Here is a 25,914-nt window from a genome sequence, read left to right as displayed (position 1 = left end):
ATTGGGACTAGATTGCAAAGAGTCTGTTCAAATCAGGCCATAATTGTGTCAAGTTCAATCGGACGCTCAATGTGCTAGCTACCTGAATGCTTGTCTATGTTTATTAATCTGGTTGAGGCAAATCGGATCATAAAAATGTGGGCTCGATCAGGCCTATCGGTGTAGGCTCATAATTGACACTCTTAGTATTTTTAAAACTGTCCGGGTGACTGTGTCAGAAACCTCAGGGTGGTGAGTGTTAAAAAAAAAAAAAAAAAAAATCAAATCAAATCGAATCGAATCAAATCAAATCAAATCAGGAACCCGACGGTCAGAATCAAAACTCAAAAACCCAAAATCCCCGTAATCATTTACCCTCGTCTCAGAAAACCAAATCAGGGAGTGGAACTGTGGAAGCCTTGCCCCATCTTTTCCCGTTTCCCTTCCCGGCGGCCGGCCACCGACGACCAAGGGCGATAGCTAGAACATCAATACCCCTGATCCCTTCCTCTTTCTATCTGTTGTTGAAAACCCAACCGAGGGCGATTGCAAGCGGCGGGAGGGCGCCATCTCCGTTCTTTCTTCTTATCCTTCTACCGTTTGGCCAGCGAATCGACTCTTATCTGTAAGTTTTTTCTGAGTGAAATCGATGCATCTCTCTCTCTCTTTAAAAAATTCTCCCATCATTGTTAAATAAAGCAATCAAGTTGGGGATTAGCAAAGGAAAAAACAGGGACTTCTTTTTTTCCTTGACCGAGAGGAATGGGAGAGAGTCATGATTTGCACAGGAGAAGAGAAACGAAAATGAATTCACTCTTTGTTATTGTTTGAAAGAGGCTTAGCTTGATCCCAACTATGTGAATTCTGGGTGAATCCTTTCAACTCCAAAATCTTTTTTGACTTTGTTCTTCGAATTCTTTCTGAATTATGGTCTAGACTGAACTCTAGAGATGACATGTGCAACAGTTATGAGAGTGATCCGGACTGATTTTTTTTTTTTTTTTTTTTTTAAATAATTGTTGAGTTGCAATTTATTTCATGAAATTGTGACGGATTAGACCCCTAGTTGAATTATGTTGAATGGATTAGAGAATTATAGAATACTCCTTAAATCACGTGGTATTTTGAACTGATGCCAAGTTACCTTAGTAGATCTCAACTAGTACTTGCAGTTCCAATTCATTAAGATGGCAACCACTTGAATTATGTTGAATGGATTAGAGAATTATAGAATACTTCTTAAATCACATGGTATGTTGAACTGATGCCAATTTACCTTAGTAGATCTCAACTAGTACTTGCAGTTCCAATTCATTAAGATGGCAACCACGAAAAGGAACAACACTATTGGGTACCAGGTGAAAGGACATTAGAGGGGGGAATTTATGTGTTTGATGCTCATAGTGTGCGAATAACATTGTTTGTTAAGAATAAGGATAATGGCATTGGAAGGGCATGCCAGCATACTTTTGAATGTAAATTCAGAAGAATGTGAAATGATTTCAAATCAGAAATCTAGATTGGATTTAAGTGTTGATGAAAGAATGAGAGATTAGAATTTAGTTGCAAACAATCAGTTTTAGATCATTCTTAATACTAGAATAAACCCGTACTTTTGTTTCCGGATTTTTACAGAGCAATCGTATTAAACATGTATCGTATCATTGGTGGACGGGGTTTTATTGTGCCTGATTTTTGATAATTATTGTTGCCGTATAGTCTGTTTAGTTGCCGAATTTATCCGTTCCTGAACTTACTAACAAGATTTGGCGAGCTCATGGCGAATGGTTAAGCTACACTATTGCAAAGTAGAGGGTAAGGCTGCGTACATTTGCCCCTCCCAGACCTTGTAGTAGTAGGAGCCTCGTGCACTGGGTTGCTCTTTAATTGTTGCAGTATAGTCTGTTTAGTTGCTGAATGTATCTGTTCCTGAACTTACTAATTATATATATATATATATTATATACACACATGGTTGTTTTTATAATTTTAGATCTTCATTTAACTGTAATTTCACTTTCTTGCCTCTGAGAAAGCCTTTCTTGTTCTTTAATTTGAATCGTTTATTAGAATCCAGAGATCTTAGTTGAGCTTCGATTAGAAGGAAATGGTGGTCATTGAAGAGGAAAGCCAAAACAATCAAGTAAATAACAGAACTGCTCCAGAGGTTTCCATTGATGCTACTGAAGAGGCAACTGGTAGGGAAGCGGAAGGCTTTGAAACAGCGAGTGAAGGCGAAGGTGATGGAGAAACCGAAGAACAACCTGCGCCTCCTAAAGATGACTCTTACAAAGATGCCTTGACTGATGAGCAGTTGCAACAGGTGCCTATTTGAATGATTCTCCTTCTGTAAAGTTTAATCTTTGATACATTTGATCTTAGATGTACAAATTACGGACTTTTCTTTTTTTTCTGACCGAAAGGGAAATCCTTCTATAATAATTGAAATGATTGTTTTACTATCACAAAATGAATGGCGTGGAGTCCTTGCCACAGATAGTATGGTGGACTGTGGTATGAGATATTCAGATAACCCTCAGCTCAAACCTTAATAATGTAAGTGGATATAAACTGAGGATATAGTGATAGTCGAAATGCATCTTTCCATTAGATAATGGATAAATCCTAGGTTTTAGGTCAAATAAATGTCACCTGTAAATCCTAGGTTTGTATTGGAATTCATGTGTTAGAACCAAAATGTGGACCTCATAGGAAATGCTATTTAAAATTGACCACTCTAATGCTAAGAATGGCGATGTCATTGTTTGCATATCTTCATGTTTCTAACTGGCTTCTAAGGAATATGGACTGCATTAACTGTCTTGGGATCATTTAGGATCTTTTATTATCCTTCTAGTGGCCTGTGACGACTTACAAGCATTTTCTTGATTATGTTGTTTAGAGATGAAGTCCTAACTTTGCTTTAAAATTTCCCCCTTGTTTATTACTCCTGTCCCACAAAGACCATCTTATTTGAAAAAACCTCACATTAGAGGTTGTTTAATGCGTTGATTACCCACTAATTCAAACCTTATTTCCAATAATGCCTCCACTCATTTGGCTCACATAATATAAGGTACGATCTGATAAGGGATCTGGTGGATTTGATCTAACATAGTCGTAGAATTCAGAGTCCTATCCACAACAGAATCATAGAGGTGCAGTTCCAGCAGACCAAGGTCTGTGATATTCCCCAAACTAGTACTCGGATCAGTACCAAATTAATAATATAACTAGGTTTCCTCTAGTCCTTCAACCTTTCAAAGTATGTCTCCATTCCATGTGGAGATATTATAGAGTTACTGAAATAGTAACAAAGGTTTCAGAATTAGAAACTAATCAATATGACAATATCTACACGTCAACGCAGCAGTTCATCCCCAAATTACCACCAATTCCTCATCAAAACATGTAGATCATTATATCTAACCCCCTCCCATTAAATTGATGGTCAGATTTTCACAAAATCAGCAACTCACAGAATAGAAACTAAAACAGAAAAATAGAATTTATAGATGTCTTACTATCAGAGGGTCTGATGTGGCAGAGGGCTTCAGGTTGATGGTGGTGCTGGAACAGCCCGTCAAATCCTCAAAATTCCACTCCAATCTAATGGCTAGATACTGTACTATCAAGACTTCAGAGTAAAAAAAAAAAAAAAAAAAAAAAAAATCAATCTCAGATGTAAAAGGAACATGTGCCACAGTGAATGATCATATCAACAGTCCTCAAGCAATGATAATGGAAAGCAAACATCTCCCGAGTAATGGTATGTGTAGGACTCAATTCAGAACCAGAAAAAGAAAACATGGACGAAGTAGAAGAAAATAGAAGGGAAGAGGGGATCTCACCAACTGGTACGGTCTCTGACCCCAGGATTTTAAAAACAGGAAGCGGTGAAAGCATCGGTTCCGATTCAGATTGGATTGGAATTGGCCAGAATCGGTCCAAGACCCTAGAATTGGCCATTTGATATAAAAACCGACTGATTCAGGGGAATCTTGGTGTGAATGTTCCAATTCGGAATGGAAGAAATTGGGATTGGGTATGCTGATTCCGATACGAATCGGCTGATTCTTGATCTGATTCATCAATTTTTGAAACCCTGCTCACCCCTCACCACTGTCTCTCTCAATAACCAGGCTCAAGCCAAGTTCTTTTTTTTTTTCGATCTTCAAATCGTGGGTTGTAGTATGCAACCCCTCTTTTTATTAATAATAGTAACTAGGGATGCTCCTTGTGTGGAGAAGGCAGCCCCCAACAAGTACAATCTCAAAATAGACACTAATCCTAATCTAAGATCTAACTTCTAGAAACATTACAAAATAGGAACTACTTCTACAATGGCAACTGAGAAGTAGAAACTACATAAAGTAGTAGGTGGACTTTATAAATGAGTCCTACTTGATTACAATAGATTGAAATCTACCATAAAATATAAACTAATATGTAGTAGTAACTTACTCCTTACATATATCAATTAAAATAGACACAAATAAGATGATCTTCTAAATGTCCCCCATGCAAGGCATGAACAGATGTAGTGGTGGGCTGGGCCTAAACTTGGCCCACGAAATTGGACCAAAAGATGGGCCTAAGGTCTGGCTGACTGGCTGTTTGGGTTGGGCTCAGTGGGCTAGCTGGACCTTTCTTCTCTTTCTTCTTAGTAGATCTACATTAGGATCATAAATAACTGTGTAGATGATTAAATGAGGAGCATGATGGTAAACCTAAAATAGCTTCATATTTTTGTGGGATGGAGGGAGTATTGTGGAGTGTAAACTTTCGCTGTTGTTTCATCAGATGTATTTCCTGGAGCTTTCTTAAAATCAGTTAATCTAGGTAATTGATAGTCTTCTGTTTTCTTTTTGAGCAGAGAGCTTTATCTCAAGCCAATGATGTGAAGGCTGAAGGGAATCAACTTTTTGGGTCTGGGCAGTATGAAGATGCATTGTCAAAGTATGAACTTGCATTACAACTGGCTGCTGAGATACCTTCAGCCATAGAGTTACGTTCTATGTGTCATGCAAACCGTGCTGTTTGTTTCTCAAAAATGGTATGTCTTTCTTAACATGTTTACACAAAATAAGAGAACTCTTATCTTGGAGCTTTCTGCTTCTTTCCATTTCTTTGAAATGAACTTTCAGATGAGTTGATGTAAATTGATATAATCCTTCATTGCAGTGTGCTAATTTATAAATTGTAGTAGTTGAATTAATGATGTAAAAGCCGCTTTACAAGCTACAAGCCAAAAATCAGGTCTACAATTTATGGGAAGAAAGCTGTATATGCAGTCTTGAGTTGCTTTGGACTGCCATACCAATAATTTAGGTCCTAGTAGTGCAAATGATGAAACCTAATGTAGACTAATTCTGAACCAGAAAAATCCAGCAAGAGTCAAGTACAAATAGGATCGTAGAACAAAGAATATAGGATATGGAACTAGTGGAACAAAATATAAAACTAGATCTGGGACTGCAAGAAATTAAATAGGAAAACCGAAAAATTGATAGAACAGGGCATGAATCCACTCTTCTACTAAGGTAGGCTTCGCTTGGAATCCACCAAGTACACATGAGAATCACCCCAAGCAACTATTGTATCCACGATATCAATATTTCAGAAAAACTGAAATATATTACTTCTCAAATCGAGGGGGAGGCCATTGGCCCTTGCATGTATTTATAGAGCTTGCTAACCCATAGTACAATAGTGTAGGGACTGTTTACAGATAGCCTAATCCAGAAGAAAATAATAAAACAACTGCAACTTATTTTACTTAAGTACCACTACTAGGAGTTTGAGATTAAGCTGGAAAACTAACATCTCACATTATTCAGCTAAGCTAATCAAAAAAAGGGGAAAAGAATGCTACCAGGTGTGGCCCTTGTACGAGAGCAGGGGCTAATGAGGAGTCACACATGGGCATCAATAGGGGGTTTTTCTTGGGTTTCACAGGGGTGGGAGTGTCACTTTGCCACCCTCTGTATCGGGTATAGGGGCTGTGTGACCAGGGAGTGTTCATTTCCCCTCTAAAAAAATTGTAACAAAATTTAAAAGAAAACAAACTCCAAGATCCCAACTTAATTAACTTTAATCTCAAATTTGTAACTCTTACCCATATTTTAGACCCATTAAAGTGGCCCATTATAATGAAAACCCCTTGACCAAGGGACCAACACATATGCAATCCACTTTTCTGATTTATCTGCATCAAATCTGTTGTGTCTACCAAATGAGAGTCTCTGTACACATACCACAATTTGACACAGTTTAGAATTAAAAAGGCCATATACAGAGCTGTTTCCAATTTATCATGACAAGCAGGCTTTGATGTAAGGTAGTTCACTAAGTAAATAATCCCAGTTAATAACAAACTCCAAGCCAAATAACACACACACACACACTCAAATCTCAGATCTGGGATAAATAAACTGAAAGAGAAATAGAAAATCAGGAACTCATTAGTCACAACTCAAAAGGACCTCAAACCTGGTTCGAGTATGACTTCTGATGTCTCCAAATAGTCATCAAATAATGTCTGTAATCAGATCAGAAGGCAAACAGAAACAACCAGCAGCAAACCTGGGCAGAAATAGGGTTCCGCTGGCACTATGTGAGATAAACGGCAGTTGATTGGAGGGACCTCAGACGGCCCTGGAAACCTGGTCGAGTGACTTCCTTGGTGTCCTCAACAAACCCCTAAAAAGGCTTCGAAAGCTGGCTTTTAGATTGGGAGTTCTTGAGGAAGTCGATCTAGGCCAAAACCCTGACAGTTGCTGGTATCGATATTCTCTCTTGGTTGTTCTTCAAAGCTTCAATGTGAGATGGTCTTCAAGGCTTCAAGTATGCTGTAATAGTCTCTCAAACACTCTCTCACAGCAGCAGAATAAAGAGAAATAAAAACAAGATGGGAGATGTGGGTGGGATGGACTTTCTCAGTCCTAGGTGTCTCACCCACAACCATATCAGCTGTTGAAGCATCCTCTCTCTGGAATCAGAGCAAAAATGGCTGTAAATTTCAGTAATTCTTAAAGTGTTAAATGTTACAACAATACCTCTTTGAATGGTAGAGGTTAGGAACCCAGAATAGAAAGAAACCCAAAAAGGAAACTGAACAATTGTGGAATATGGACTTGTGCCTCAACGTGCGCAGTCCTCCTCTATTTATAGCAAAATAAGTAGTCCTTGTAGTAGTATAAGTAGTAGTCCTTGCAGTAGTCTAAGTAGTCCCTAAGGTCTTAAGGGTCTGTTTGAATGTAACCCCTAAAACCTATTATTATAATAATGCATTATTCAACACTCTCCCTCAAGTTTGTACATGGATATCACACATACCCAACTTAGACAAAAAAAAAGAAAAAAAAAAATTTACTACTAAGTCCCTTTGTGGGAACATTTGCTAACTGATCTTCACTTCGTACAAAGGAATATAGATAAGTCCTTACTCTAACTTTTCCTTGATGAATTGCCTATCGATTTCGACATGCTTGGTATGGTCATGCTGAACAGGGTTGTGTGCAATGTTGATGGCTGACGTATTATCGTAATATAGTAACATCACCACCTGGATGGACACTCCCAAGTTATGAAGGAGACTCTACAACCAAAGTAACTCACAAATCCCATGTGTCATAGCTCGAAACTCAACCTCTGTACTTGATCTAGCCACAATTGATTGCTTCTTACTGCGCCACGTAACCAAGTTGCCACCAACAAATGTACAGTAGCCAGTAGTAGAGCGACGATCATTTAGAGAACCTGCCCAATCAGCATCAATGTATGCCTCAATCCTCATGTGATCTGTAGGAGAGAATAAAATACCGTTTCCTGGTGCAGTCTTCAAGTACCTAAGGATCCGGTTCACAACATTCATATGTGAGGAATAGGGATCATGCATGTACTGACTCACCAAACTTACTGCATGAGCTATGTCTGGTCTTGTGTGGGATAGATATATGAGTCTTCCAACCAGCCTATGATATTGACTTTTACTAACTGGTTTACCTTCTTACTTCTAAGATGAGAGTTAGCCTCAACAGGAGTATCCAGGGGTAACATACCAGTCTCTGAGAGGAGGTCCAAGGTATACTTTCTTTGAGAGAGAACAATACCCTTGGTTGAATGTATCACTTTAATAATACCAAGAAAGTATTTCAACCTTCTAGGTCCTTGATCTGAAACTCCTTACCAAGATAGGCTTTGAGTTTAGAGATTTCATCTTTATCATTGCCAGTAACAAAAATATCATCCACGTATACTATTAGCACCGTGATCTGATCACCCACCCTTTTATGATCAGCATTACTCTGAGTAAAGCCAACTGGTATCATGGCCTTGTGAAAGTGACCATACCACACCCTGGGAGATTTCTTTAATCCATTCAGAGCTCTCTTTTCAGTCTACATACCTTGCCTTATGTTTTTGGACTAGAGTATCCTGGTGGAATGTCCATATACACTTCTTCAGTCAACTCTCCACGAAGAAAGGCGTTTTTTACCTCTAGTTGTTGTAACTCCCATCCTTGATTCACTGCACAGGAGATGATAACACGAACAATATCACAGGGGTAAAAGTCTCTTGGTAGTCGATTCCATAAGTCTGAGTAAAGCCATTTACCACCAGTCTTGCCTTATATCTATCCACAGTCCCATTCAACATTATGTTTGACCATGAACACCCATTTGTAGCCGACTGGTTGCTTTTGTAGGGGAAGAACAACCAGATCCCATGTGTTATTCTCGTGAAGAGCTCTCATCTCCTCATTCATTGCCTCCTTCCACTTAGGTTCTGCATTTGCTTCCTGCCAGGTCTTACGAATAGGAACAGAGGACAAGGAAGATAAAAATGCATGATATGATGGGGAAAGAGCATTGTATGACACCAAGTTGGAAATTGGATGCTGGGTACAAGTCCTATTACCTTTTCTATGAGCAATAGGAACATCAAAAGACTGATCAAAAGTAAGAGGAAAGGTTATACCTAGGAGAGAAGACTCAGGATCAGGAAGCAATGAAGTAGCAATGGTAGTTTCAGTCCTCCTTTTTTTGCAAGAGAATACCTTTATCACTGGATCATCTTATGTTTTCTGCTGGATCTGTTTCTTCCCCTGAATGGGAGCCTCCTGCTCCCCTTGAACGGTAACCGCTGGGTCAATGGGAGCCTCTGAGTCTGTAGTCTTGTTTTCATGCATGGGATCCTTCTAAAAGGCATCAAATGAAGACTAAAATACTGCAGGAAATAAGCATAGAATAGCTGGTTCAATGGCCCTACTGTAGAGGGCAGGACTGGACAAAATTGGGCCAGTTTTGGGCTGGCTCGATCAGCCTAAAGCTGGGATGATGCTGGCAGCTTTCTTCCTTCTTCTATAATGTAATCCAGCATGTGTATCTACATCAGGCTCGGTAAGGGACCTTTATGAATGGAGGGAGGGCTAGAGTGTGGAACCACTTATGCATTGAACTCTCTGCATTAGGAATTGGAGGCTGGATCCCGTTATTAGAGAGACTGGTTAATTTGGAGGTAACTTTCTGGGATCCAGATGCTGTGAGGTTATGGAGGTACAGAACTTTCTCATTTGGTCTTTTTAATGGAGTCCAAGGACACCTAATAGTTTAGGTTAGGAAGTGGTCAATAAAAGATCTCAGAACCTGTGAAGGGATCAGGATTGGCAGAGAAATCTTAAACAAGAATTGACATCTCGTCCATGAGTTTGGTAGTATGCCAAATCAGATCTGCACAATCATCCTTCAGTGGGAAGGAGAATTCAGCAACCGTCGACTTCGTCTTCTGTTCCTAGGCCCTGATTCCAAAATAATGAAGTAGTAATCCAACAACTAGGATTACTATCCCACTCACAACGGACTTATGAATCACGACCAGCAAGCCATCAACACTTAGAACTACCAATAATGGGTTTAGAATAGCACCAGAATCATCCCAAATAGTTGTAATCGGTAGTACATCAGACCCCCAAAACAAGATGTAGACCCAACGGTCGGATCCCAAGTTGTTAGCACAAAACCAAAATAGAAACTAGTACTCAGATTTAGTAACATTATTCTATCTCAGCATTCAAAGATTAGAGCAACATGAAACTTGAAATGTAAACAGTATTCCATGAGTAGTCCACCATATATAGAACACAAACCATTCCAATGGCTCCATATCTCAGGTCAACAGTTGATGAGATTAGCAACTAATAATCAGGTTTAGAAGCTAGAAGTATCTAACAAACCACAAGATAGATATCCACCAAACTCCAGTCGAGTCCTCCTATTATGGTCTTGATCAAATCTCCAAATTGACAACCTGATTTGAAGGTTAGATGTTGCTGGAATGATAGCCTAACACAGAACAGGAAAAATCAGTAACCAAGGCACTGCTGTTCTGGTTAGATTCTTCAACCGAAGTTCAACCTCAGAATCAACGGTGGGATGGTGATGAAGACTAGCAATACAGCAAGGCAGTAACAACGACTATAGTGAAATAACTTGAAAGAAACTTACCTGAAACCTTAGGCAAGATTGGAACAAACAAGATGGAAGAAAAGGAGGATAACTAGGGTTTCTCTCTCATTCACCAACCAGCTTCTCACTGATGGTCCAGCTTCACACCCGAATCAGTATTGTATCTCACAGCTCCTGTTTCACACAGGTTGCCGTAGCAACAAAACTTCTCAACAGCAAAATCATGGCCTCCATTCAGCCCTTCTTTCTGAATAATAAAGTAGTCTCCGTTACAGAAATTGAAACATTCTAGCATAGAAAACTATATGTGGTTATAACCAAGGTTTAAAGTATCGGTATCGGTTTTCGTATCGGTCGGCCAAAATTAAGATATGTATTGGAGGGTATCGTCTTGCATTGGAGATACATTAAAAAACGCTAAAGATATACATATACATGGATAGAAAACGCTTTTTTATACACTTTTGCATTACATTTAAAAAAAAAAAAGCTATATATAACATGTATTATGCATAAACACTAAATTGAAAGTATTGCATTAAGAATCTAAGGTTTCTAGTTGTCTCATAAATGTAAAATCTTTATTCTCAACCTTGATTGGCTGGTAGCAACTTTGGAACAAACCCCCTAAAAAAAATCATGTTTTTCTGACAAATGAACCCTCTTGGCCATTATATGACCGTAGCGCACCGTATCGGTACATATCGTATCGGTATGTATTGATCGATATGCACCGATACATACTAAAACGTACATTTCACCTCGATTTTTTTTATTTTCCATAGAGTATCGATATGTATCGGTGTGTATCAATGGTATATCGGTGCGTATTGGTATGTATCATACGATACGTATCGATACAAAAGGATTTTAAAATTTTCATGTAGTGTATCGTTAGTATCGTATCAGTAAGGGCCGATACCATTACGTATCGACCAATACGGTACGATATGTACTGATACTTTAAACTATGGTTATAACAGCATCGACTAAAAGTAGAAGTAAAATAATAATGATCCTACTTAAAACTTCCTATGCAAGACATATAGTAAAGGGCCTTAATGGACCCAGACCTAGCTGATAAATTGGGCCTAAAACTTAAAATATAAATGACTTAAACTGCTGTGGCTCTATGGGGCTTTTAAATTGGCTGCTGCTGGCTGTCTCTTCCTCCTATGAATGTACCACTTTGTGAACTTTGGATCTACATCACTTTTGTTCACCTCTTTATGTAATAGTGCTGGTGCATATGATCTAACATTATTATAGAAGTTAGGATTCTACCCACGAAATCGGAGGGCTCACAAAACCAGCAGGTTGAACATCAAAATTAATCCCAGTTTACAAGTCCAATCAGCCCTGTGATGGAGGGCCAGTAGGGGTAGGGAAGAATCCCTGAGGTAAACTCAGAGTTGCAGGGGAGAGGGAGAAATCGCACTAAGAAAAGGGGGAAGAAAGGAGGATCGTACACACAGCCCCAAGGCTCTCAAACATTCAAACTTAATTCATTATTCTATTCTCTAATTACTCAATCGGATGAAAGGAAACCTACTCTAATTTGGAAACCCGAATTAATTGGAAACTAAATCCTAACAGCTATCACCTACCTAAATTACCAAAATAAAAGATTGCAGGAGAATAAAAATAAAATCCTAAAAGATCTTACTGATTAAAGACCCAAATTGGATTCGGTTCATCTCTGACTGGATACCCAGATGGATTTGGATCAGTCCATGGGTGTGCATCTACTTCACCCTGAACTAATTGTAGTAATAGGTCTCCCTAGGGTCTTCAATACCCCAAAAGTTGATCTCAATCCGATGGTAGGATGGAGAGATACATTACCAAAATATTAACTAAGTTTCAGAATTAGTAACCTAGCTTAGCTTCACATCACAGTGACTCACCACCAAATTAGCAAAATGTCATCCACTCAATAAAAGGGAATAACATATATCAAGCCCAAGATAATCCAATGGACAAAAGCTTTAAATCAACCAAGGGCATACCCATTGCACGAGGCTTCGTAATGTAAGATCGAATCACAAGTGATCTAATCCCAGTTAGGATCTTTAGTAAATTTAAGGAGTTAACTTGAATCAACAAATGGAAGTAACAAAACAATAACTTTTTCCAGATCTTGAGAAAGGAAGGGTAGAATCGGTATATTGCAAATATCTCAAAATCAAGCCATCAGATTGAATTGATCTCCAAACTAGGGTTCTTGAATGCCTGGTCACAATTTGAGTTCGATCGGATGGCTGAATTGCTTAATTCGGAAAAACATGTGACATCCACTCTCTTAGATGACTTGAAGAAATTCAAGAAAAACTTGAAGAACAATACTTACTTGTTGTTGGATGAAGAAGATGAAAGAATAAATAATAAAAGAAGAAAGATTGAAATGGGATGCTGGGATGGCTATCTCAGCCTGGGTCTCTCACCCATAGCTATCTTAGCTGTTGAAGAATTATTTCTTAGAATTTTGGGAGCTCAAAGCTGCAATTTCATTAATAAATTCGTGTTCTATGTTGTAGCCCCTTACAAACTTATATAGAAGACTCAAAACTGACTCAACGCTAAAAGAGATAGGCCTAACTCAATCCTTCACTAATCGAGAAACCTAAACTGACTAAAAAACTGAAATTATAGAAAATCGTCTTAAAACAGGTCTCTAACTAACCTAATGAATTAAATCTCGTTTTTTCACTTTTTACCTATATTTTAGGCCCATTAAAGTGGCTTATTACAAAGAAAACCTATGGGATCAAAGGCCCAACACATATATAACCCAACCTAAGGCTTATTTTCAATAAAATAAGCCCATTAAGTGACTTATCTGCATCAATTCTCCACCACTTAAAAACTCAACCTAAAGTTTTGAACATGAGAGCGACCACCTTGGTGTGAAGAAGGTTAAGCTACACTCCATAGCAAAACTCTGGAAACTCTTCGAAGACATGAATGTAGTCTTGAATGTGAGGAGCACGATCTTCAAAATACTTCAATGGGATGATCACTCCACATGCGCAACCTCAACATCATCGGATGTATCCATAGGGTCATCTTCTAGTGCATCTTCAACCTTCTCAAACTTAAACTTAAGCTTCTTAAGTTCTTTGTCATTATCGTTCACAGTCTCTTCAATGGTTTCTTCAACCACTACTTCAATCTCAAACCCCGTAGGATCTTCCTCTTGGTTGTTCACACTCATCATAGTTGTTGTAGGGCCAATCTCCTTGGGCTTGACCTCATTGTCAACCATTACGACCATGTCGCTTTCGACTTCTTCCTCATGAATTCTATTAATTGAAACATCAAGTACTAGCTTTTTCTTAACATTAGGAATGGCCGGAATTTCTTCCACACTAACCTCAACTTCAGGTTCTTGTGCTTTGGTTGGAAGTGTCTTCTCTTGTTGCTCCGTCGCATATTTTCACATAAGAGTGGCCAAGTGGTCTACCAATTGTTTCAGACTTTTGTCACCTGTGGGTGTCTTTTAGAGACCTATAAACGTATTCTGATGGGAATCTTACGGGGGAAAGAGCCTTTGTTGGATATATATAGGGAGGTATTGCGTCACTAACTCGTACTTCATCTCTTCTCAAGTCTTAGGCTCATGTCCTCGAACTCGGAGTTGGTTTTCATGGACTCTCCAAAATTCTCCAGCACAACCAATCAACCAGGAGCAAACAAATCGAAGGACAACAAAGAAAATAGACTCAAAACAGGACTCTAACTAAACTAATGAATTAAATCGCATTTTCCTACTTTCTACCCATATTTTACGCTCATTAAAGTGGCTTATTACAAAGAAAACCCATGGGATCAAAGGCCCAACACATATATAACTCAATCTTAGGCTTATTTCCAATAAAATAAGCCCATTAAGTGACTTCTTTGCATCTCTTCTGCCACTGCAGGCTCTGGGTAGATCATAATATATGCAGCCTTATCCCCGCTCTGCGTAGAGGCTGTTTCTTGACTTGAACCCACGACCATCGCAATGGATCAACCTTACTGTTGCACCTAGCCTGCCCTCAAGAGCTTCAAATCAACATCACTATAAATAGTAGTCAAGCCAGATTTAGTAGCTATTAAGATTAACATCCTACTTCGTAGCTCACCTTCAGATTTGGACAAGTTATAGGACCCACGTGATGGGGATAACCCTCCAAATATCTCACCCAACGGATAGTTAGGTTGGAACTTATAAGGACAAAAATTAGAAAGTAGTCTCCTAAAAATAAAGGCTTACTGCTACTGTCGATCTATTCAATAAATGGAGCACAAATCTGGTTGATGGAAGGCCCTTGAGAGTATGTCAAATCATCAGAGAAGCATAATGATCAGATGATCAGATCAATAGGTATGAAGGAAGGAAGCTACAGGAAGGAAGCTATAGCAAGAAAAATTCCAACCCCTACAACCGTAGGGTACTAAATGAGAATGGATCTTCCAAACAAGCTTTCCTTGATGTGACACTCCACTTCAAGAACACACTGTATAGCAACACAATCTTCAGGAATAGACCATGATATATCTTCAACACCTTGCTGGAATTTCAGAGAATGTAGAAGAAGAAGGGATATGACTCGGGCCTCTCACTTATGGCCTAGTCGGGCTATCATCACCAATCGGTAGGTCTCTCACCATAACAGTATCTGACACACTGTTAGCATAAACACGTTTAAAACGGGTTTTAAACCCGTTTCCATTTTTTACCGTTTAAAACACATTTTACTGTATGCTTCCCAAAAATACTTTAAAAAACAGCAAACTTCAAGCATTCCTGTTCTAAACACGTTTAAAACACGTTCCCGTTTTTATGGCGTTTTTTAAGACTTGATTTTTTTAACATAATGTCTAGTTAATTGACCACATATCTCTCCTCCAAACTCTGATCGACCTGATTCTTTCACCAACTTGAAGCTAACACAATGGACTATATTTCTCATGATATTACCTTAAACTCAAATTCAATTCACGAGCCCTGAAATTGAGCTATAAACTGACGTATTTGCTGGAACATATTTCTACAGTGATGACTCCTAACTCTTATTGAACATATATCACTTCGAGAGTGTTAACTATGTTGACAACAATGAACAACACCATAATCTGGTCACATTGCTCAATAAGACTTTGGGCATGTGTGGTGTATGAATTTAGAATTGGTGTTGGATGATATTCAATGATATATGTCTTAAAACTTGTAATGAGACATGGGATGTATAAGCATTAATGTTAGATATTGTAGTTGTTTTGAACACTAGATGCAGATATTCATATAATAAGTCCTTAATTTATACGAGTATACTACCATTTTTTAGTCCCATTTGTTTGAAATCTACACGTTTAAAACCTGTACCGTCCATTTCCCTTTTTTTATCGTTCCTGTTTTTGCTAACTATGATCTGACATCACACAAAGGCAGCAAGCCTATTTTTTTCAATCTCAAATCATGGGGAGTCTGTAGGATGCCCTACTTTTATTGATGAACAACACCTTGCATGGGAAAGGAGATTTTCTTATTAGAAATAAAATACAAAATAGAATCTAACTTGTAGCTACTTATAAAAATAGAAACGGTTTCTAAATTAGTAACTACAAGATAGAAAAAATCTATATCAAAATAGAAACTAAATAAAATAAGCGCAACCCAGTGCACGAGGCTCCCGCTTCTGCAGCGTCTGGGAGGGGCATATGTAAAGTAGAAACTAAATACAGCTACTAAAATGTCCCCCACACATGGACTGTTTAGCATGTAGTGGGCCTCACTCTGGCCCACGAGTGGAGCAATAGCTGGGCCTAAGGGCTGGCTGGTTCTTTCTTCTCTTCCACCTTTGATCTACATCAAGTGCTACCTCTTTTTGTGTACAATCATTACGAATTCTTTTGTACCACCATTTGGACTACTGGTCTTGATACTAATGGTGGACCATCTAGTCAGTTGGGGATGGGATAAGCAAGACAAATTTTTGATGTCTAACCAGTTCGTGGATTCTGTTAAGAATTTATTTATCCAGCATACTTATGCTTGTGGGCTTGGGGAAGAGGTTCACAGGGATGCGAACTCCAACCAGTCTGAAGAATATCACTAGAAATCGATATCAACAACTGGGCGCTTGCAAGTATCCTCCAGAACGGGGAAGGGAAAATAAGACCAGAAAGCAAGGAGATGGAAGAAGAAAAAATTGAAATAAAAGACCATTGTTTGCACCTAACTGGCACCAAAACAATTCACTCAAATCATTCTTCAAAACATGGCCCAATGAATAGGGTTACAAACCTATTTATAAGGAAACCAAATTAATACTTCCTAATTAAAGTCTAAAATTGAAATAGAAATAAATCTACTAATTACTCCCTAAGGTCTAATCTAACACAAAATAGAAAACAATAAAACTCAAATTTGTAATTCCTTATTTGTCTAATAACTACCTAAAAATAAAAGATTACATATCTTCCCAAATAAAATAACTCAATCTTTCCTAAATTAAATAAATCCTAAAAGATCCTACTGAACCCAAAAATCCAGTTGGACCTGGTTCATCTAGGTCGAGATTGCCAGAAGGGTCAACCCAGTTCAACCTTGATTATGCATCAAACACTTTAACTATCCTTGTGTGCATTTGATGTTATTATTTTTTAGATACTCTTTGGATTTTGTAATTTGAAATTACCATTATTCAGGGAAAATATGATGAAACAATCAAGGAATGCACAAAAGCATTGGAGCTAAATCCTTCATACATGAAAGCTTTGCTTAGAAGGGCAGAGGGGCACGAAAAGCTTGAGCACTTTGAAGAGGCTATTGCAGGTAGTTTGGAACTTCAATGATTTAGCTAAGTTTAAATTCACTGCAATATTCAAGATGCATAATTTTAACCAGAAAAAGGAAAAGATGCTACTTTTCCTCTAATTACGGTATCTCCACTGCATGATGTAGTGTGTTGCATATGTAGAGTGACTTTCATCTCTTGAAATATTATTTTTTCTTTGATCAATAGAAAGCTCTATGTTGATAGAAAAAATTGTATGGGAAAATATACTATGTAAAAGAAAAAAGGGAAGAGGAGAGAGCATTCCCTAGAAAAAAAAAATTAAAGATGTACAAATTTACATTTAACACTTTTGAATATCCTGAAACTAGTTTTCATGAATCTACTACTTGAATTATTGAATGTTTTGAAATTCTTCAAGAATGTCTTCCTTTCAAAGTAGAACTTGACAACACCCATGCATTGTATAACGCCTCGGGCCCACTAACCTTGGCACAATATTGTCCTCTTTAGCCCATAGGCCTGAAGGCCTTAAAACCCGTTGTGCCATGTTAAGGTGGCTAGAGGTTATCAACTAGCCCAACAATCTCTCCTAGGTAATTTGGGACTAAAGTTTGCACACCTTCATCGATCTCCTAAACCCCCTGGCACTTTCCGTATTCTTGAGGGGGGACACTTCACCGATCTCCCACGCGGGTCCATTATACTTGCCGTATTCTTAAGTGTCACATTTTCCCCCGCGTCCTCGCTTGACCCCACACGTTTTCGGGGTCTGCTCTGATACCATCTGTGCCAAGGTTAATGGGGCTGGGTACATATGGTATCAGAGCGGACCCCGACAACTTGTGGGGCCACAGAGGGAACACGGTGCCCAGAGGGGGGAGAATGTGATACCCAAGAATACGACAAATGTACCAAACCCGCCTAGTAGATTGGTGAGGTGTCACCACCGAGAATACGACAATTATTAGGGGGTTTGGGAGATCAATGAGGGTGTGCAAACTTTAGTCTCACATCGCCTAGGGGGAGGTTGTTGGGCTAGTTGATAGCCTAGAGTTTCCTTAACATGGCACAATGCGTTTTAAAGCCTTGAGGCTCATTGGCTAAAAAGGACAATAATTTGCTAAGGTTAATGGGGCCGGGGCGTTACACATTGTTATGATGAGTTGAAGTTAATCTTGGAAAAGCTTTTATATACTGAAATTACTCAAAACCATGTCTTCAAGTTGTATAAACTTGCAATTGCACAATCGTTTTAAGTTCTTTTTTCAAAGGGTTATTTTCATGTGGTTAAAGCATTTAATGTAGAACTGAATTGAAAGTGATGCGGATCTGGGGTTCTGACACCCTATTTGGATCACCTATGGGCCCACGAGAATAATAGACAACCCAATTTAATGGTTGAGTGGCAATCTTGTAAACTCAGCACAATTAGAACCCTTTGGAGAGGGATTAAAGGAATCTGGTGTAAAACAGTAACTTAAAATCGAAGAAGAGGGCTTATCTGTGAATTAACTGAAGTGGAAATGAAACAAATGTAATTTATGGACATGAGGGGCTTTATGAAGCTTAACAGAAGTTATGCCTTTATCAAGAATTAAGAAAAAGAGGCTTCTTCTTCAACCTCATGATATGATAGAAGAGGTGGAAGAACTTGCTTTGAACTAAGATAACTCACCTCTGGGAACTTCAATCGGGCTGAAACTGATGGAAGGGTTCGATAACTCCAAGATTGACAACCTCCGATTGATGTGTGTTCCATACAGTGATCAGGAATCACAAGATGAAGAACTTCTGCAACTCAAATCTGGCGCAATAACAGAACCAGGATTTGAATTTCTGGTTAGAAACTTCCAATGGAGATCAGATCTTGACTCGAATATGTGTAGGTGGAGTTGCTTCTAATACAGAATTGTCTTCTCACAATCTGCAATTGATCCGAAGAGTAATAGTAGAGATCGATGACAAAAGCTAGGGCTGGAAGTACTGCCCAGAACAGAGTATTCCCAGGTAATGAAAAATAAACAATAGAAAGCTCAGAAACGAAATAGAAAGGAGAAGAAGATAAGAGAGGGAAAAGAACAGAAGAAGACCAGGGAAGGAGTGGGAGTTTCACACAACTCAGGGCAGCCATTGGTTTCACCCAGAGCTCTGCATTCAATTCGAAACTCAAATCTGTCTTTCTCCATTGGAAAACTAACTAGCATAACAATAGAAACCCAACAAAAATGGGAACAAAATATTCTAGGAAACCAGAACTAATCATGTGCCCAACCTTCTGAAACAAATAGAATCGAATAAATTAAATATTGTCCTATTTCCAAGTCTAAAGAGAAATAAACAAAGAAATCAACTACAAAGTTGCCCTAAATCCAATGCTCTGCTGCATCAGAAAGACTCAAAACAGTTCCAAAATACAAGATCTTATATCAGGGGAAAATCCAGATTCAAGGTAACCTAGGTACTGAGGTTAAAACAGAGACTCAAAAGGAATATGTAACTGAGGTCAACTGAGGGAATGAGGTTGGGTAACAATCACTGATGTCTGAATCTATTTATGAGTCCAAATCAGTAGCTAGGAATAAGGATATAAACTGTAGGACAGAATAAGGTTAAGACAGAAACAGAATAGGTAGGATATCAGAAATCAGAAATTGAATACATATTGTAGGGTTGAAATGAGTATTAAATTAGTACCACAAAAATAATACACAAGCAACACTTAAAATCCTTCCTACTGATTTAAAAAACAGGGCTAAAACAGCGCTTAAAACTGAGAGAAGATCGAATATGGGAGAAGATGAAAAACAGAAAATCCACAGGTCACTCTGAAATTGGGATCGAATTCCCTTCTAGGTGGGAGGAAAACTAACCAGAAAAGGGGAGCTTTGTTACTGGATTGGGGAGCAAGTTAACACAAAAAAAACTCAGGAAAAACAGAATTAGAAACAAGAATTTTCTGAGAATTATGTTACCTATCAGTGAGTGGGATTAACAATAGAAGATCCCCAAGAACTGTAGATCAGTAGTAGTATAAGAACAAGAACAAAGACGATCCACCTGGGCTTGTCATTGTAATTTGTCGATTGGATCACACACTAATCCCGTTCTCTCGATCAAACCGAAGAATTTTCTCCATGAAGAATTGCAGCAACAACCATTGTATTATCAAAATTGTGGGAAGAAAGCTCTCCAAGACTTGCCTTTATAGGTGCAAAATAGAAAGAAAGCTAACCACCAATTAGGAAGGTTTGAAAATAGAAAATTCCCAATCGGTAGTGGCTATGGTTGCAAGAAAGAATTTAATTGTAAAAAGAAATAAAGCTAACAACTTAAATTGAACCCTGGACTTTAACTTAAACTGAACCCTTGGTTCAACCAACTGAACCAAAACAAAATAAAACAAAGTAATAAACAGCAACTCATAAAAGAAATCGTGGGCTAGCCTATCCCTCAAATCATGGAATTATGTAGCCTCCTCTTATGTGAGTAGGTCTTCAATATTGCATCAGCATGTGGGAGTCATTTCTTGTACAATTGTCGTAATGATATTTACTTTTATGTCCCCCCCCTCCCTTTTTCTTTTTGGTCACTGTAGACATGAAAAAAATCTTGGAATTGGATCCTTCAAATGATCAAGCTAGAAGAGCCATAAGGCGCTTGGAGCCTTTGGCAGCAGAGAAGCGAGAAAAAATGAAGGAAGAGATGATTGGTAAGTTCTGAGTATGGTTTTTGTTGTGCATTTTTTTGCTGCGTTATTGATATTCATAATTCTTTTTCTTTTGGTGGGTATTCTCTTAATATTGTCTTTCTTTTTTAATAAATTATTTTCTTTGTTTATTTTTTAATAAGTTAGTCTTTAGTAATTTTTTTTTAGTTGGTGGGAGATGAGGAAAACAATATTTTCCACTTTTGTTAACCCCTTTTTGAATAATTATTTTGCAAATATTTATTTTATATGACAACATTTTATTTATTTATTTCTGTTTCCATGTATTGTGACGATATTTTTGTACGAAGTAAAAATATTTGTTTAGAGCATTAGTGGATATGAACTGCACTCCCATGATTGAGGGATCCTGTCCTTGATTTATTATTTGAAGGCATTTCAAATATATCAGAAGTCATATTTGATCTTTCTTAAGTGCTTAAGAAAGAATGAAACATGCAAGACACCAGCCCATATGAGATCCCTATAGAAGTGTGCAAAACCTTGGGAATATGTGGCATTACCTGGTTGACCAAGCTGTTTAACAAGATTATAAACACGAGGAAGATGTCAGATGATTGGAGGAGAGGCATTGTTGTTCCGGTAAACAAACATAAAGGAGATGTTCAAAGCTGCAATAACTATAGAAGCATAAAACTAATGAGTCATATTATGAAACTATGGGAGAAAATTATTGAAGCCTGCCTAAGAAAAGAAACTAAGACTTCGAAAAACCAATTTGGATTTATGCTAGTTAGATCTACAATAGAGGCTATCTACCTATTGAGGAGAATCATAGAAAGTTATAGAGCCCACTAGAAGGATCTCCATATGATATTTATTGACCTAAAAAAAGCATATGACCGTCCCTCGAGATTTAATCCAACATGTCCTAGTAAAGAGAGAGGTGTCAAGTACATATGTGGATATAATTAAAGATATATATGAAGGTGTGGTGACTAGAGTGAGATTTGTGGGAGGTCAAGGCAAGGAATTCCCAATTACAATTGGATTACATCAAGGATCGACTCTAAGCCCCTATTTGATTGCACTTATCATGGATGAATTAACCAAGTGCATGTTAGATGAGGTCCCCTGGTGTATGCTCTTCGTAGATGACATTGTCTAATGGATGAGACTAATGCAAGGATTAGCACTAAGTTGGAGCTTTGGAAATCAAAATTGGAAACAAGAGGTCTTAAGATTAGTAGATCGAAGCGGAGTATGTCAATTGTAACTTTAGCCGCTCTATGTTGGATAATGATATAGTGAGAATTGAGGGGACAGATATTCCTCAAAGTGATTGTTTTAGATACCTGGGGTCTACCATAAATAAAGAAGGTGACATAGAGGATGATATCTCACAAAGAATTAAAATGGGATGGATGAAGTGGAGAGTTGCATCTGGAGTCCTATGTGATCCACGCATCCCTTTAAAGCTTAAGAGAAAATTCTATAGGACTGTTGTGTGTGCAACTATGATGTATGAGGTAGAATGTTGGGCAGTCAAGAAGAGTCATATCGAGAAACTATGTGTAGCTGAGATGAGGATTTTGAGATGGGTACGTGTAAAACTAGGAATGATAAAGTATGGAATGCGCATATTGGATATGTTTTGAGAGTGGCCCTGATCAACGACAAGATTTATGAAAGTTGTTTGAGGTGGTATGGTCATGTCCTATGGAGGCATGAGGACACCCCAGTAAGGAGGAGTGATTGGATCCAGATTGAAGGAGCCAAAAGAGCTAGGGCAAGTCTAAAATGACCATAGACAATGTGGTGAGTAATGCCATGCATAGCCTTGGTCTTGTCCCCACTATGACCTTGGATGGAACCTGTTGGAGAGAAAGGATCCATGTGGCCAACCCCATTTAGTTGAGACTTTCCTAACTTCTGGGCTGTGCCTCTTCCCCCTTACTCCCATATATTTTTTTTCATCTCTCATGTTCTCATCTCTCCCCCCCACCCCCTCCACTCCTGTTTGGATTTTTTCAATTTTGTTTATATGGATCCATGTAGCCAACCCCATTGAATTGGGATAAGGCTAAGTTTTTTGTTGTTGTTGTTGTATAAGTTCTTAAGGTTTTGTAAGATTTTTTGTGCTATAGTGTCTCATAGCTGAATTTGTTGTTGTTGTTGTATAAGTGCTTAAGGTTTTGTAAGATTTTTTGTGCTACAGTGTCTCATAGCTGAACACCTAAGAATTTCAACATTGCTATAGTTAGGAACAAAATCTATCTCATTTTGTGAGAAAAAAGAGGCCTATTTCTGCCCCCAAGCTTGTGCAGCTGAATGAGCATGCTTGGGCTCAGCCAGCAGCCCACTTAGCTGAAGCCAGGATTGACTCTTGGTTGGCTTAGCTTTGTTTGGTTTATTGACTGCATGAAACTAGTATTGACTCATGGTTGTATCAGCTTTTCTTAGTTTATTGACAGCAGAGACGTGGGCTTGCAAGTTTTTTCGGGTGTATTGCTGATCCTGATCCTGATCCAGAAGACTTGGCCCAGATAAGGATCAGATAAGACCTTGTAGAATTCATTTTTAGAAGACTTGGCCTAGATAAGGATCAGATAAGACCTTGTAGAATTCATTTTTAGCTTTCCAAAAATTTTCCCCATTTGGTAAGGACAGCCAAGTCATGAAAACTCGTTGGTTTAAATATTGTTCATTTATTGTTTCTTTTGGCTATTTTGTCTGAAAAAGAATCTTTTAAACATTTACGATGTTTTTCTCTTACTTTAAACTAAGATTAAAAGTGATTACAAAATTGTTTAATTGTTTTATGGCTAATACAATGTAATGCACTTCCTTAATCCTTTGCTGCTAGAGCACATCACTGGTCTTGGTTTTCATGGTTTTGTTTCCGGGTATGACTGAATGTATTCCAGGACCAAAATTGTTGGCCAAGTTCCTTGGTTAGTTACTGCAGAGATTTACTTATGTGAGCCTAAATTGAAATGAATCTGTGTAGAAGTGGTAGTGGCTTCCCCAAGTCCAAACCTGCTGGTTGAAATGGGAAAAAAAAAAATAGGGAAAATAACTTTCAAGTCTTGGTTTTCTTCATGTCTGGTGTAGTACTTTACAAGGTACTACTAGTTGGGATTCAATCCCTTGAACATTCTGATGTTAGTAGTAGTTTAGTTTTCCTTCGTCTACCTACAAGGTGTTTCGGATGCACCGTCTCTCATAGATAATCTTTTGCCTTTATTAGATTAGGTCTCATCATGTTATAGACAAAAATAAGTGCTAAATATGCTTCTAGTGGGGAACAACCACCTACTACACCAGACGAACATTTAAGGTCTGTTGATGAGCTGGAGCCTGAAGGAGATGGAGACTTTCTGTAGCCCAAACTCATCAACAATGGTTCTCTCATTTTTATGTCTGGTTGTCAGGATGTTGTCGTTCAGCCCTTCAAGTAATAGAGACTGGTGATCATGCTTCAGGAATGGCAGCTACCATATGACACTGTATTTTAGTCCATTATAATCCCTGGCCTCTTTACTGTTCAACACATAACTCCCCCAAAGTAAACATCTCATCTTTCTATACCTTCATTGTCTATATGTGGGCTAACTTAAATCTTTTATTACTTTATTATTAATGTATGATATCTAAATGTTATTATATTAAGTCATTTTATGCATAAAATTGACTAATTTTCTAGGTACACATGCAATATCATTTCATTTTTATATGAAGCGCAAACATGCCTAGTTGAATGTGTTCTTTAGTCTGCAGAGTACCGAGTATATTTTGCTGTACGCTTGTTGACCTAAATAGACTGCTTTAGTAAATGGAAATTGATTAACTTGTCTGTATTTTGTGAGCAGGGAAGCTAAAAGAAATGGGGAACTCTGTATTAGGGCGCTTCGGTATGAGCGTTGACGACTTCAAAGCTGTTAAAGATCCAAACACTGGATCCTATTCCATCTCATTCCAGAAATAGGACTGCACGTGAGTCTTTTGATGTTTTATGATTTCAGAAGGGAAAGAAAATTGAAATGGGTGAGAAATATTGTGAATGAGATTGGTAAATGATTATAGATTCATTAAGAGAGCATGCTGTGTTGCGGAGTTAACATGAATATGAAACTGGGAGCTTGTATAAGTCTATAAAGTCTGAGTCTTCTGTGAGCGGTAGGGCTGCTATAAAGTAGTTTTGATTCAAAATCAGAGTATGTACTTGGAAGGAATGCCTGTTTGAATTGGTGATCTCCTTCGGCATCTCTTGAATCGAACCAAAGCTGAACCTGCCATGTCTTCTTCCAGAATATATAGCAGTTATTTCGCTTGACTTAATTAATATAAAATATTGTTAGTTTTGAACCTTTGGTACTCCAAAATGAATAAATTTTCAAATTTGTCCATGAACCCCACTTTAACCCGACCCTACCTTCACCTCCAATTCCACTTCCAACCTTGTACCCAACCTCCACCACCGCCTTACTCCTTGTAACAACATCCTGCCCTCTCCTGAAACTGAAGCTCCCTTAAAATCGTTGATGATAGATCTCACCATCCAATCCTTGCCCTCACTAAAAGTTGGCACCAAATGGTTGGAAAATGAGATGTGAAGGTGGGTTCGATGAAGGTTGTTGGAGGTGACGGTGGCTCAACGGTATAGTTGCAGTTGTGGGAGGTTGTGGGAAAAGAGATATTGCAAAAGAGGGACGATCACGGTGGATGGGGTGATGTGGGGGCGTTTGAGTTACCTTCAGTGGCTTATAAGGGTGAAATTGAAAATAAATCTAATTTAGAACAAAATCTATTATTAAGTGTAAGAGAACCTGAAAAGTTAATTTTTCAAACTCAGGGAACCTGAAACGTCGTTTTTGCAAACGTGGGGCAGCTTAGATGTAATTTAACTCTTTCCACCATTCATGGGGCAGGAGACGCTCCCTAAAGATCCACTCTGGTGGGTCAAAACATATCTGGACCTAAGGCTGCGTTTGGTAGTAATTCAGAAAAA

General features: G+C 38.3%; 1 protein-coding gene across 2 annotated transcripts; it reads left to right on the top strand.

Moving 5' to 3' along the window:
- Nucleotides 1-308: 308 nt before the first annotated feature.
- LOC122089991 (tetratricopeptide repeat protein 1-like) lies at nt 309-25,213 on the top strand. Of its 2 annotated transcripts, none has more exons than XM_042659796.1 (6): nt 309-604; nt 2,057-2,302; nt 4,856-5,035; nt 17,145-17,271; nt 20,832-20,945; nt 24,776-25,213. In XM_042659796.1, exons 2-6 carry the CDS (start codon nt 2,087-2,089, stop codon nt 24,889-24,891), a joined length of 753 nt encoding a protein of 250 aa, XP_042515730.1. In that variant the 5' UTR covers nt 309-604; nt 2,057-2,086; the 3' UTR covers nt 24,892-25,213. The 2 variants fall into 2 exon arrangements, with proteins under 2 accessions (XP_042515730.1, XP_042515729.1); XM_042659795.1 differs by having other exon boundaries at nt 311-604; nt 2,050-2,302.
- The last annotated feature ends 701 nt before the right edge of the window (nt 25,214-25,914 follow it).

This window comes from Macadamia integrifolia, chromosome 9, assembly GCF_013358625.1.
Source record: "Macadamia integrifolia cultivar HAES 741 chromosome 9, SCU_Mint_v3, whole genome shotgun sequence".
NCBI lineage: Eukaryota > Viridiplantae > Streptophyta > Magnoliopsida > Proteales > Proteaceae > Macadamia > Macadamia integrifolia.
This window is presented reverse-complemented; position numbering and strand designations above follow the sequence as displayed.

Bases quoted from the DNA above. Each gene is read 5' to 3' on its own strand.
- LOC122089991 (XM_042659796.1), top strand. From the start codon at position 2,087: ATGGTGGTCATTGAAGAGGAAAGCCAAAACAATCAAGTAAATAACAGA. The intron at 5,036-17,144 runs GTATGTCTTTCT...ACCATTATTCAG, and splicing joins CTGTTTGTTTCTCAAAAATG to GGAAAATATGATGAAACAAT. The intron at 20,946-24,775 runs GTAAGTTCTGAG...TTTTGTGAGCAG, and splicing joins AATGAAGGAAGAGATGATTG to GGAAGCTAAAAGAAATGGGG.